This window comes from Microcaecilia unicolor, chromosome 2 (genome assembly GCF_901765095.1).
Source record: "Microcaecilia unicolor chromosome 2, aMicUni1.1, whole genome shotgun sequence".
NCBI lineage: Eukaryota > Metazoa > Chordata > Amphibia > Gymnophiona > Siphonopidae > Microcaecilia > Microcaecilia unicolor.
Window position 1 is genome coordinate 233,850,970 of NC_044032.1, and position 14,335 is coordinate 233,865,304.

The following is a 14,335-nucleotide window of genomic DNA, read 5'->3' on the forward strand; positions in this document are numbered from 1 at the left end:
CTGGGAGCAATTTCTGAAGTCCACTGCAGTGCCTCCTAGGGTGCCTGGTTGGTGTCCTGGCATGTCAAGGGGACCAGTGCATTACGAATGCTGGCTCTTTCCATGAACAAAGGGCTTGGATTTGGTCGTTTCTGAGATGGGCGTCCTCGGTTTCCATTATTGCCGAAAACCGGGGATGACCATCTCTAAGGTTGACCTAAATGTTGAGATTTGGGTGTCCCCGACCGTATTATCGAAACGAAAGATGGATGCCCATCTTGTTTCGATAATACGGGTTTCCCCGTCCCTTCGCCGGGATGTTCTGCGAGGACGTCCTCAGGAAAACTTGGGCGCCCCCGTTCGATTATGTCCCTCCTCGACACCTAAACATATGTTTAGTCGAAACAGCAGAACAATTAAAACTTTAAAGAAAACAGAACTGTAATCTACTCAAGTTATAGTTAAATTCAGTTAATCAGATGATCATAACAGAAAATACTGTAGTTTATGCTGCTGAAACAATGTTCAGGTTCAATAGCTGTGTATGCTCTCAATTTACACAGCAGTTAAAAATGTTGGTTTCCACGATTACAGATAATGAAGAGAACTGCAGAAAAAAAGATACAATAACTTGTTCCATAACAAGTTATGTATGCCTTTGGAAGACCTCTGCATATTAGAGGTTCCAGAATTAAAACTTTTTTAGCCATATGGTTGCATGTGAAAGCTTCAAGCACACCTGCAAACTACATTTTTATAAAACATATATAGAGGGACCTTCAATTTATTAACACTAACAGGCACATGGAAACAAAGTAGGAAAATAGATTGTGCTATGCCTTTTACATTTGTTCTACATCAAAACACATTCTTCAGGGGAAACAGGAGCTTTACAAAATAAAGTTCAGCATTTGATCCCTTTCTCTTACAAAATATTTACAACCCATGAAAGATGCAAATTTACACACTAGTTATATTGCTGTTTGCTGGCCAATGACCTCTTTAAAAAGGCTCACCAAAGCAGCTTTAGGATCATAAATCTCTGTTTCAAAGTGAAGTTATTGTGTAAAATGGACAAAGTATCTATACATCTCTCTCTGTAGGTCTATCTGTATCTATCTGTACAGGAATAGATATATCTATATATCACATAAAATCCCTTGTAAAACATACTTGATACCAAGTTATTTATACATGATGCAAAGTTATTTATACATTCACTGTGATAAGACTGTACAAACATGCTCTAGGAATATCAGCAAGAAAATATACAACATTTTTGTTGTGGTTATCTATAAAAATGTTTCAGACTTAATAAAAGTCATTCTTTTAATGTTGGCCTAGTAAGGCTATAAATGGTTGTACTGACTGCTCACATTCAGCGTCACTCTCCTGGTTATCAAACTATTTCTTTAGTCTCTTAGACCACTTCCTCTGCATATCCTTGGAGTAACAAGCTTATCACAAGTCACCAGAACACCACCCTCAGTTTTGAATTCATGGAAAGGAGTTTTTTTTCTTTTTTTAATCACACAGGGTTCAGTCCACGGTTTGTCTGTGTACGAACAAAAGCCTCAGTCTGAAGGTGAAAAATGTTTTGTACATGCCAATCGTCCTTCAGAAATTCTCTCGTCAACCCATACTGTCCCTTGTGCGATCAACTCTCAAAGCAAGGTCCTTGAATGATGGGCGGAGGCTTATGTTATTGTTCCAACATTCTGACATAACGGAATAAATCTGCAGAAAAGAGAAAATAATTAAAACAAGGTGGCTTGATATAGTTTAATGGCATTTAAATGGAGAGAAAAGAAGAAGGCACCAGTGTTAGAACCATCCATTACTCACCAAGACAAATGGGATGTGTTGCAGAAAGGTTTTATGGCTGGCAATAGCAATAACTCTCCACTATATAACCATCAAAAGTAACAATGTGAAATACAAGTATTAACTAGTGGATTATGGTGGAAATATATACAGTTCAGGAATGTGTTTTTATTCTTATGGTTTAATCTGTTGATCCCATTACAACAAGGCTAAGTGTGCCTAATACTAGTGGTTCTTCATGCCCTGAGACAGCTTATTGCGAAACTCTGGCCAAAGTCAGTGTGACGGACTGACCACTTGCACATTCATTGCCTGCTCGATTTGAAAAATGAGCTAAGTTTAAATAATCTTTTTTCACTTATTTTGGGGATCCACTTTAAGTCAGTTTTATAAAATCAGCATTTCTATATCATACACTTTGAAATATAAGGTTTTTTTTTTTTTTGAGCCCGTGAAGATACAACAGCCCGTTGATTTTCCTCCACCCATGTTGTTTGCAACGTTTCTCTGGGTAGTTGGTTGGGCCGAATGCTGAGGCTTTTCTCCCCCTTTTCTTTAAAAGAAATGGTTGAATTTAACAAATTGTCTAGATGCACTTCACAGAATAATAGTCATTTACAACATAAAAATACCTTATGCCAGCATGTGAGAGGTATGTTTTGAGTTTATATAGTAACTATACTCTCTAAAATCCTTTTTTGTGATATATTCATCTGCTATTGTGACATTTTCTCAAGTTTCGAGTCTATACACATGTGGTTATGGTTTTTGTTTGTAAATCGCATATATTTTTAGAAATTTTTACACATCATTATGAATTTTATGGATAGCATGTTGTGGATTCACCTCTGTACATTACTAATTATGTGCTAACACTCAGTTGATGTATCGTTAATTTCCTATATACGTATATTCCATATACAGTGAAATTTCTCTTGTTCTGCTTGTGGTTATGGTTTATGTTTGGTTATCAATAGAAATCAAACAAAATAAAACATGGAAAAGAAAATAAGATGATACTCTCTTTTATTGGACATAACTTAATACATTTCTTGATTAGCTTTCGAAGGTTGCCCTGGCGAAGGGCAACCTTCGAAAGCTAATCAAGAAATGTATTAAGTTATGTCCAATAAAAAAGGTATCATCTTATTTTCTTTCCCATGTTTTATTTTGTTTGATTTCTATTGATAACATTTAAGAGTAGACTAACACGGCTACCACACCTCTCTACTTAAGATGGTTTATGTTTGTAAATCGCATATTTTTTTTTAGAAATTTTTACGCATCATTATGAATTTTATGGATAGCATGTTGTGGATTCACCTCTGTACATTACTAATTATGTGCTAACACTCAGTTGATGTATCGTTAATTTCCTATATACGTATATTCCATATACAGTGAAATTTCTCTTGTTCTGCTTTTATAGATTTTAAATGTACTGTTTTTATTACTGCTTTTCTATATATAATTTTTAATTCTAAAGTTTATAATTTATTTATATTTTTTTGTTTTCATTTAGTGGCCCCTGAAGCAGGTATTTGTGCCGAAACACAGATCTGTGTCAGTTCTTGTATGTATGAATGTATTAGTCTTTGATGGAATTTTACAGCAATTGGACTGATATTGTTTGTCTATCATCTAGTGGAATAGTCTTCTTTTGTGGATTTTTATTAAAGCACTATTGGTGCCTTTACCTCTAGTGCCTCCTCTTTTCTGTGGAAACCTATGGACCATCCCTACTTTTGTTGATTTTAATATATTTCTTTTGACATGATTTGAGGAATAATGTTAAAAGCCATGTACATCCATATATGACTGTTTAGAATGGCTTCATATAAAATTGTCCTGACTTTGTGGAAATGTACAAATAAATAAAAATAAAAAAATGTAAGTAAAACGTATATATGTAATGCCATTTGGGACATGCTTCAATCCAACGCAAAGATGTTCATCACACTTATGAACATGTTTGCTTGCTTACGTTTACTACGCAGTTTGTTATACTACCCTTTCATAATCAGTTTTCTGATGGCAGACTGAAGTAAAAAAAAAAAAAAAAGATAAGGGCAGAGCAGAGGGAAACACTTTAAAAATAAAAATCACATTTATTAATGAAGTAGAAGAACATGTAATTTTTAGAAGTAATACAACACAACCTCCCTTCCCCCAACCCCCTCCCTGCAGAATTCAACAGAACACATCTAGGCCTGGTGGTTTCATATCCAAGTCTATAGAACACCTGAAGGGTGTGTCCAAGCAATATCAACAGTTCTGGGTCAAATTCCAAACTCTGTGGCATGACAGTCCAAAAAGGCTCCCAAAACAGCTGAAATTTCTTCCAGGGACCCCGGATGGTCCCAGCACACCCTGTGGAACTCAAATATCAGCAGGGCATAAACCAAATTGAGCAACTGCATCAAAGTTGGAGCATCCTGGCTCATTCACTGCACCAAAATGGTGCGCCTCCATGTTGAGACGCATAAGTTAAATGTTTATAAATAAAACTAGCTTTATGACCCTTCTACAGAAATTTCTGAACCAATCGTTGAAGATGCAATTTGTCCGCCCTGTGCAATATTAACGGAATAGCAAGAAAAACAAAGCCATTATGGCAGGATGACCATGCGAAAAAGTGCCAAATGACCCAGGAGGGACAAAGGCAGTGAAGACTAATTGGTCAGTAGGGTTGTAGTAAAAAGTAAGAGGAGTTTAATACTGATCTCATATAACTTGTTCAATGAATCAGGCAGGTGAATCCTCAGATATCTAGTAGAGTCCCCACCCCACCGAAAGCGAAATTGCGCCTTAGCAAAGGCTTCCCTAGCAACATTAATTGGTATGGCCACTGTTTTATGATACTGAGCTTGAATCCCGCCTCCTCTCCAAAGTCCTCAAAAAGTTGAAGAAGAGTGGGGACAGAGTCAAAGGGTTTGGTCAAAAAAAGAAAGATGTCATCTGCATATGCAATGGTTTCAACACCGAGTTTGACCCCATGCATATCCAGATGTTGGTGAATACTACTCAATAAGGGTTCCAAAATCAAAACAAATAACAGGGGCGAAAGGGGGCAGCCCTGATGAGTCCCCTGGTGGATAACAAATGAGCAAGAAAGCACTCCATTTACCAATAGGGTAGCAGCAAAAACATCAAGGGGTCCTTTTACTAAAGTGCACTGAAAATGGCCTGCGGTAGTGTAGGTGCGGGTTTTGGGCACACGCAGAACCATTTTTCAGCGTGCCTGTAAAATGAAGATACACACCTGTAGCAGGTATTCTCCGAGGACAGCAGGCTCAATATTCTTACGTGTGGGTCGTCATCCATGACGGCCCAGGAGACCGGAACTTTTCTTCAGAAAAACCTAGATGTTTGTAGAATGTTCGGTTGCGCAGGCCCGAGCACACCGTGCATGCGCGAGCTGCTTTCCGCCCGTGGCGCGAGCCTGACTAAATCAGTTAAATAGAAAGCAAACAAGGTAAATGAAGTCAACTCCAAAGGGGAGGAGGGAGGGTTGTAAAAATATTGAACCTGCTGTCCTCGGAGAATACCTGCTACAGGTATGTATCTCCATTTTGTCCGAGTACAAGCAGGCTCTAATATTCTTACATGTGGGGTATCCCTAGCCCCCAGGCTCAGTCAAAACAAAGAACATTCCCAATTGGGCCTCACAACGGCGAGGACATAACAAAAATTGACCTGAAAATAAATTCAACTAGGTGAGAGTGTAGCCTGGAACAAAACAGAAATGGGCCTAGGAGGGTGGAGTTGGATTCTAAACCCCGAACAGATTCTGCAGCACCGACTGCCCAAACCGACTGTCAAGTCGGGTATCTTGCTGAATGCAGTAGTGAGATGTGAATGTGTGGACAGATGACCACGTTGCAGCTTTGCAAATCTCTTCAATGGAGGCTGACTTTAAGTGAGTCACTGACGCAGCCATGGCTCTAACATTGTGAGCCGTGCCATGGCCCTCTAAAGTCAGCCCAGCTTGGGCATAAGTGAAGGAAATGCAATCTGCTAGTCAATTGGAGAGGGTGCGTTTTCCAATGGCAACTCCCATCCTGTTGGGATTAAAAGAAACAAACAGCTGGGTGGACTGTCGATAGGGCTTTGTCCGCTCCACATAAAAGGCCAATGCTCTCTTACAGTCCAAGGTGTGCAACTTGTCCTCACCAGGGCGGGTATGTGGACGGGGAAAAATGTTGGCAAGACAATTGACTGGTTCAGATGGAACTCCAACACCACCTTTGGCAAGAACTTAGGGTGAGTGAGGAGGACTACTCTGTTATGATGAAACGTGATATAAGGAGCATGGACTACCAGGGCTTGGAGCACACTGACTCTACGAGCTGAAGTAACCGCCACCAAGAAAATGACCTTCCAGGTCAAGTACGTCAGATGGCAGGAATTCAGTGGCTCAAAAGGAGCTTTCATCAACTGGGTGAGAACGACGTTGAGATCCCATGACACTGGTGGAGGTTTGACAGGGGCTTTGACAAAAGCAAACCTCTCATGAAGTGAACAACTAAAGGCTGTCCAGAGATAGGCTGACCTTCTACAAGTTGATGATAAGCACTAATTGCACTAAGGTGAACTCTTACGGAGTTGGTCTTAAGACCAGACTCTGATAAATGTAGAAGGTATTCAAGCAGGGTCCGTGTAGGACAAGAAAAAGGATCTAGGGCCTTGCTGTCACACCAGACGGCAAACCTCCTCCATTTAAAAGAATAACACTTTTTCGTGGAATCTTTCCTGGAAGCAAGCAAGATTTGGGAGACACCCTGTGAAAGACCCAAAGAGGCAACTTCTAAGTTCTCAACATCAAGGCCGTGAGAGCCAGGGACTGGAGGTTGGGATGTAGAAGTGACCCCCTCGTTCTGAGTGATGAGGGTTGGAAAACACTCCAATCTCCACGGTTCTTCGGAGGACAACTCCAGAAGAAGAGGAAACCAGATCTCATGGGGCCAGAAAGGCGCTATCAGAATCATGGTTCCATGAACTTGCCTGAGTTTCAGCAGAGTTTTCCCTACTAGAAGTATGAGAGGATACGCATACAAAAGGCCTGTCCCCCAATGTAGGAGAAAGGCATCTGACGCTAGTCTGTCATGGGCCTGAAGTCTGGAACAGAATTGAGGGACTTTGTGACTGACCTGAGTGGCAAAAAGATCTACCGAGGGGGTGCCCCCATGCTCGGAAGATCTTGCGGACAACGTCCATGTTCAGAGACCACTCATGGGGTAGCATTATCCTGCTCAACCTGTCAGCCAGACTGTTGTTTACGCCTGCCAGATATTTGGCTTGGAGAAACATGCTGTAAGGGCGAGCCCAAAGCCACATCTTGACGGCTTCCTGACACAGAGGGCAAGATCTGGTACCCCCCTGCTTGTTGGTGTAATACATAGCAACCTGATTGCCTGTCTGAATTAGGATGATCTGGTTGGACAACCGATCTCTGAAAGCCTTGAGTGCATTCCAGATCGCTCATAATTCCAGGAAGTTGATCTGAAAATCCTTCTCCTGAAAGGACCAAGCTCCCTGAGTGTGAAGCCCATCTACATGAGCTCCCCACCCTAGGAGGGAAGCATCCGTGGTCAGCACTTTCTGTGGTTGAGGAATTTGAAATGGACGTCCTAAGGTCAGAGTGGATCGAATGGTCTACCAATGAAGGGAACTGCAAAAATTGGTGGAGAGATGGATGATATCCTCCAGATCCCCTGTGGTCTGGCACCACTGGGAAGCTAGGGTCCATTGAGCTGATCTCATATGTTGACGTGCCATGGGAGTTACATGAACTGTGGAGGCCATGTGCCCTAAAAGTCTCAACATCTGCCAAGCTGTGATCTGTTGAGACGCCCAAGCCAAGGACACTAGGGCCAGAAGGTTGTCTGCCCTTGCCTGGAGAGGATAAGCTCGAGACGTCGGTGTGTCCAACAGAGCTGCAAAGAACTCCAATTTCTGTACTGGAACAAGATGGGACTTTGGATAATTTATTATAAACCTGAGTAGCTCCAAGAGTTGAATAGTCATCTGCATGGACTGTAGAGCTCCTGCCTCTGAGGTGTTCTTCACCAGCCAATCGTTGAGATAAGGGAACACATGCACTCCCAGTCTGTGTAGCAATGCTGCGACAACTGCCAAGCACTTTGTAAAGACCCTGGGCACAGATGCGAGACCAAAGGGTAGTATAAGTAGTAGTAGTACACAGTACTGAAAGTGCTGAGTTCCCAGTTGAAATCGTAGTAGTAGTACACAGTACTGAAAGTGCTGAGTTCCCAGTTGAAATCGAAGGTACTTCCTGTGAGCTGGGAGTACTGAGATGTGAGTATAGGCATCCTTTAAGTTCAGAGAGCATAGCCAATCGTTTTCTTGGGAAGGATAGAGAGGGTCGTAAAGGTGGAGGAGTAGCTCTATATGTGAGAAACGATATCATGGCGACCGAAATGACAGGGACCTGGGGTAAGGAAGAAGCGATATGGATCACCTTAAAAAGAGATGATAGAACCTCTGTCCACGTGGGTGTTGTCTACAGACCTCCGACACAATTGGAAGAATTAGATAAAGACCTGATCGCAGATATTCAAAAGTTAGGAAAGAAAAGAGAGGTGCTGTTGCTGGGAGATTTCAATCTGCCAGATGTAGATTGGAAGGTTCCGTCTGTGGAATCGGAAAGAAGTAGAGAGATTGTGGATGCTTTCCAAAGTGCTCTGCTCAGACAAATGGTCATGGAACCCACGAGGGAGGGAGCGACGCTGGATCTGGTGCTCACAAATGGGGGTAGCGTGTCAAATGTCCGAGTGGGTGCCCACCTGGACGGCAGTGACCATCAAACAGTTTGGTTTGATATGACAGCTGAAGAGGAGGGCGGCCACTCAAAACTCAAAGTCTTGGATTTCAAGCATGCTGACTTTAGTAAAATGGGGGAACACCTAAGGAAGGAGCTGATGGGCTGGGAGGACGTACGAGAAGTGGAAGGACAGTGGTCCAGGCTGAAATAAGCTATAAATAGGGCCACAAACCTTTATGTAAGGAAAGTAAATAAAAGCAAGAGAAAAAGGAAACCGATATGGTTCTCCAAGCAAGTGGCTGAGAAAATAAAGGCTAAAGAGTTGGCATTCCAGAAATACAGAAAAACTCAAGACGAGGAACATGGGGAGGAATACCGGAGGAAACTGAAAGAAGCCAAGAGAGAGATACGCCTGGCGAAAGCGCGAGCGGAAGAACAAATGGCTAGAAATGTAAAGAGGGGTGACAAAAATTTCTTCAGGTATATTAGTGACAGGAGAATGACTAAAAAGGGAATTGTGAGACTAAAAGATACTGCGAACCGCTAAGTAGATAATGATGAAGAAAAGGCAAATTTGCTAAATAGATACTTTCGTTCTGTTTTTACTGAAGAAAATCCTGGAGAAGGACCGCGATGGACTGGCAAAAGTTCATTTGAGAATGGAGTGGATATAGCACTGTTCATGGAAGAGAGTGTGTATGAACAACTTGAAAAACTAAAGGTGGACAAAGCCATGGGACCAGCTGAGATCCACCCCAGGATATTAAGGGAGCTCAGAGAGGTTCTGGCGGGTCCTCTTAAAGATTTGTTTAATAAATCCTTAGAAACGGGAGAGGTTCCAAGGGATTGGAGAACGGTGGATGTGGTCCCTCTTCACAAAAGTGGTGATAGGGAAGAAGCTGGAAACTACAGGCCGGTAAGCCTCACTTCAATTATTGGAAAAGTAATGGAAGCGATGCTGAAGGAAAGGATAGTGAATTTCCTGGAAGAAAATGAGTTGCAAGATCCGAGACAACATGGTTTTACCAAAGGGAAATCGTGCCAAACGAATCTCATTGAATTCTTTGATTGGGTGACCGGAGAATTGAACCGTGGACGTGCTATAGACATAATCTACTTAGATTTCAGCAAGGCTTTTGACACGGTTCCCCACAGGATGCTCTTAAATAAACTGGATGGGCTAAAGATAGGACCTGAAGTGGTGAACTGGATTAGGAACTGGTTGATGGACAGGCGCCAGAGGGTGGTGGTGAATGGAGTTCGCTCAAAGAAGGGAAAGGTGAGTAGTGGAGTGCCTCAGGGATCGGTGCTGGGGCCGATTCTGTTCATTATATTTGTGAGTGACATTGCTGAAAGGTTAGAAGGTAAAGTTTGCATATTTGTGGATGATACTAAGATTTGTAACACAGTGGACACCCCGGAGGGAGTGGAAAACATGAAAAAGGATCTGAAAAAGTTAGAAGAATGGTCTAAGATTTGGCAATTAAAATTCAATGCGAAGAAATGCAAAGTGATGCACCTAGGGAGTAGAAATCCACGAGAGGCGTATGTGTTAGGCGGTGAGAGTCTGCTGGGTACGGACGGGGAGAGAGATCTTGGGGTGATAGTATCTGAGGATCTGAAGGCGACGAAACAGTGCGACAAGGCGGTGGCCGTAGCTAGAAGGTTGCTAGGCTGTACAGAGAGAGGTGTGACCAGCAGAAGGAAAGAGGTGTTGATGCCCCTGTACAAGTCATTGGTGAGGCCCCACCTGGAGTATTGTGTTCAGTTTTGGAGGCCGTATCTTGCTAAGGATGTAAAAAGAATTGAAGCGGTGCAAAGAAAAGCTACGAGGATGGTATGGGATTTGCGTTACAAGACGTATGAGGAGAGACTTGCTGACCTGAACATGTATACCCTGGAGGAAAGGAGAAACAGGGGTGATATGATACAGACGTTTAAATATTTGAAAGGTATTAATCCGCAAACAAATCTTTTCCGGAGATGGGAAGGCGGTAGAACGAGAGGGCATGAAATGAGATTGAAGGGGGGCAGACTCAAGAAAAATGTCAGGAAGTATTTTTTCACGGAGAGGGTGGTGGATGCTTGGAATGCCCTCCCGCGGGAGGTGGTGGAGATGAAAACGGTAACAGAATTCAAACATGCATGGGATAAACATAAAGGAATCCTGTTCAGAAGGAAGGAATCCTCAGGAGCTTAGCCTATAATGGGTGGCAGAGCCGGTGGTTGGGAGGCGCGGCTAGTGCTGGGCAGACTTATACGGTCTGTGCCGGGGCTGGTGGGTGGGAGGCGGGGATAGTGGTTGGGAGGCGCGGATAGTACTGGGCGGACTTATATGGTCTGTGCCCTGAAAAAGACAGGTACAAATCAAGGTAAGGTATACACAAAACCTAGCACATACGAGTTTATCTTGTTGGGCAGACTGGATGGACCGTGCAGGTCTTTTTCTGCCGTCATCTACTATGTTACTATGAATCATGGGAAGAAGGGTGCCTAGGGAAACCATCCTGAAATTTTCTCGGACTAGGAATTTGTTCATGGCCTTTAGGTCTAGGATGGGACGCATCCCCCGTTTTCTTTTGCACAAGGAAGTACCTGGAATAGAATCCCAGCCCTTCTTGCCCTGGTGGAACGGGCTTGACCGCATTGGCCTTTAGAAGGGCGGAGAGTTCCTCTGCAAGTCCCTGTTTGTGCTGGGAGCTGAAGGATTGAGCTCCCAGTGGGCAATTTGGAGGCTTGGATGCCAGATTGAGTGTGTATCCGAACCAGACTATTTGAAGAGCCCACCTGTCGGAGGTTATAAGAGGCCACCTTTGGTGAAAAAATATCAACCTACCCCCGACAGGCAAGTCGCCCGGTATGGACACTTTGACTGTGGCTATGCTGCACTGGAGCCAGTCAAAAACTCATCCCTTGCTTTTGCTGGGGAGCCGTAGGGGCCTTAGGCGCACGGCGTTGACGAGAACGCGCATGCTGAGGCTGAGCCTGTACTGGCTGCCGAGAGGCAGGAGAGTACCTACGCCTAGTATAGGAATAGGGAGCACTCCTCCTCCCTCCAAAAAACCTCCTGGATGAGGAGGCAGTAGCAGAAGATGTCCGGCGGGAGAGAGAATCCATGGCATCATGGTGTTTTTTCATCTGTTCAACCATATCCTCTATTTTCTCTCTGAAGAGATTATCCCCCCGGCAAGGAACATCCGCCATTTGCTGCTGGGTCTTCTGATCCGGATCAGAGACATGCAGCCAAGAGAGTCTGCGCATCACTATACCTTGAGCAGCTACTAGGGATGCGGCATCAAAAGTGTCGTAGGCTCCCCCTGGCCAGGAATTTACGACACGCTTTCTGCTGCCTGACCACCTGGTGAAAAGGTTCAGCAAGCTCCGGAGGAAGAGCTTCAACTAAACTGGACAGTTGCCTCACCGAGTTCCGTAAGTGAATGCTCGTGTAAAGCTGTTATGTTTGGATCTTGGCGGCGAGTATTCCGGTCTGATATGTTCTCCTCCCAAAAGAGTCCAAGGTCCTAGACTCTCTGCCTGGGGGCGCCGAGGCATAGTCTCTATTACTCTTGGCTTTTCTGAGAGCAGAGTCCACCACCATGGAATCGTGAGGAAGTTGGGCCTTCACCATTACAGGCTCTCCATGGACTCTGTACTGGGACTCAGACTTCTTGTGAACAACTGAATTAGAGAGAGGGCAAGACCAATTCCGCATCAGCACCTCCTTGAGTGTATTGTGCAGGGGGGCCGTTGCAACCTCTGCAGGTGGAGAAGGATAATCCAGGAACTCGAGCATCTGAGCCCTGGACTCATCCACAACCTCCATAGGAAATGGAATGTCCTTAGACATTTCCCGTACAAAGGATGAAAAAGTAAGACTCTCAGGTGGAGACTTTCTTACTTCAATAAGTGGAGTAGGATCCGAGGGAAGCCCACAGGACTCTTCCTCCGAAAAATAGCTGGGGTCTTCCTCTTTTCCCCATGAGCGCAGCCTGAACCCGAGCCTGTCTCGACTTCGAGGATTGACGACCTCATGGGGGATGCTGAGAGGTCGACCCCTGTCTGGACTCCGGCAAAGCTTCCTCTGCCGATGTTGAGGGGGAGTCGACCCGGGTGGTAACCGGCTCCGGTACCGCAAGCGTCACCAAGGGCGGGGACCTCCTCACAGGTGATGGCCCAGATGCAGTCTCTGCAGTAGGTATGGGAGGCGCAAGCACCCCTGGTACCGAGGCAGTCTGACGAAGCAATCCTTCCAGAAGTTCTGGAAGAAGGGCCCGGATACGCTCATCGAGAGCTGCCATCGGAAAAGACTGTGGGGCTGATACAGGAGTCGGTGCCAGAATCTGAGGGGATTCGAGAGCCGGTACCAGGCTGCAGGACGACCGACGCATCGGCACCTCCTGAATGGAAGTTGAGCAGTCCTCCCTGCGCTGATGCTTCTCGAATGCCAACTCCCTCGGCTCCCCAGAGCTCTCGGTACCATGTCTGGAAGGAGATCAATGATAGTGCTTCTTCGCCTTCGCTCAACGCCCGTCATCGACACTCCTCGGCACCAATGAGGAGGACGTGAAATCCTCACATCTCCTGGGGGCCGGGTCCGACTCAGGTCGGTCCCGGGGGGGCCTGCATAGCAGTAGGCCTCGAGACGGGTGGAGACCCACTTGATGCCTCGCTGCTCCCAGCTCGAAGTGGTCTCTCGGCAGCCATTACCTGAACTCTCGGTGCTGCTTCCCTTGACGACGCCGACCTCGGTACCGATGTCGATGCCGATGTTGAAGGACCGGACCGATCAGCAAAAAGTCTCTCGCGCTGAGCCTCTCGAGCCACCCGGGTCCTTTTCTTCATTAACTTACACAGCTTACAAGCAGTTGGAAGATGATCGGGGCCAAGACATTGGAGGCACCACGCGTGAGGGTCGGTACACGAGATGGTCCGGTTGCAGCGAGTACAGCGTTTGAAGTCGCTGGGAGTCTTCGATGACATGGGTGGGAAAATAGCGTCCTCGAAATCAAAAGACTCGATTATGCCAATGAAAAGGGCACAAAAAAAAGGGGAAAAAGGACGTGGCCGAGTGGCCTGAAGGCGGCTGGAACGAAAAAGAAAGGAAACTTTTAAAAATTGAGAAAAAACTAAAAAAAAGGGGGAAAAATTTTATTTTAAAACTTTTTTTATTTTTGAATAACTAGACCAAGAAGAAAAGAAAATAAGGAAAAAAGGGCGCGATAAAACACGAAAAAAGCGTTCTCCTGGGCCAAAAACACACGAGAAGCAGCGGAACACACAAGTCCTTCGCAGAGCGGAGAAAAAAGAACTGATTTAGTCAGGCTCACGTCACAGGCGGGAAGCAGCTCGCGCATGCGCAGTGCGCTCAGGCCCGCACCACCAAGCATTCTACAAACTTCTAGGTTTTTCTGAAGAAAAGTTCCAGTCTCCTGGGCCATCGCGGACGACGACCCACACGTAAAAATATTAGAGCCTGCTTGCACTCGGAGAAAAAAATGCTTTTTAAAAATCTTTGCTGAATATGGACATGTGGCAAAAAAAGAAAAAAATGGTGCGCATCCATTTTGGGTCTGAGACCCTACCGCCAGCCATTGACTTAGTGGTAAGGTCTATCGCGTTAACCACGTGGTAATCGCCTACGTGTTTCAAGTCGGAGTTATTGCCTGATTTTTGCCGTGCGCCAGAAAATAAAATACTTTTTCTGCCGTGCGTAAAAAATGTGGTAGCCGGGCAGTAGCTCTGAATTGG

At 44.8% G+C, this 14,335-nt stretch overlaps 1 protein-coding gene across 2 annotated transcripts in view; it reads right to left on the reverse strand.

Annotated features, from left to right (window-relative positions):
* Positions 1 to 747: 747 nt before the first annotated feature.
* JAK2 (Janus kinase 2) overlaps positions 748 to 14,335 on the reverse strand; it is a 283,942-nt gene continuing 270,354 nt past the window's right edge. For both annotated transcript variants that reach the window (XM_030193799.1, XM_030193800.1), the window contains one exon: positions 748 to 1,716. In XM_030193799.1, coding sequence (XP_030049659.1) covers positions 1,612 to 1,716 — 105 coding nt within the window. In that variant the 3' untranslated portion in view covers positions 748 to 1,611. The remainder of the gene's footprint in view (positions 1,717 to 14,335) is intronic.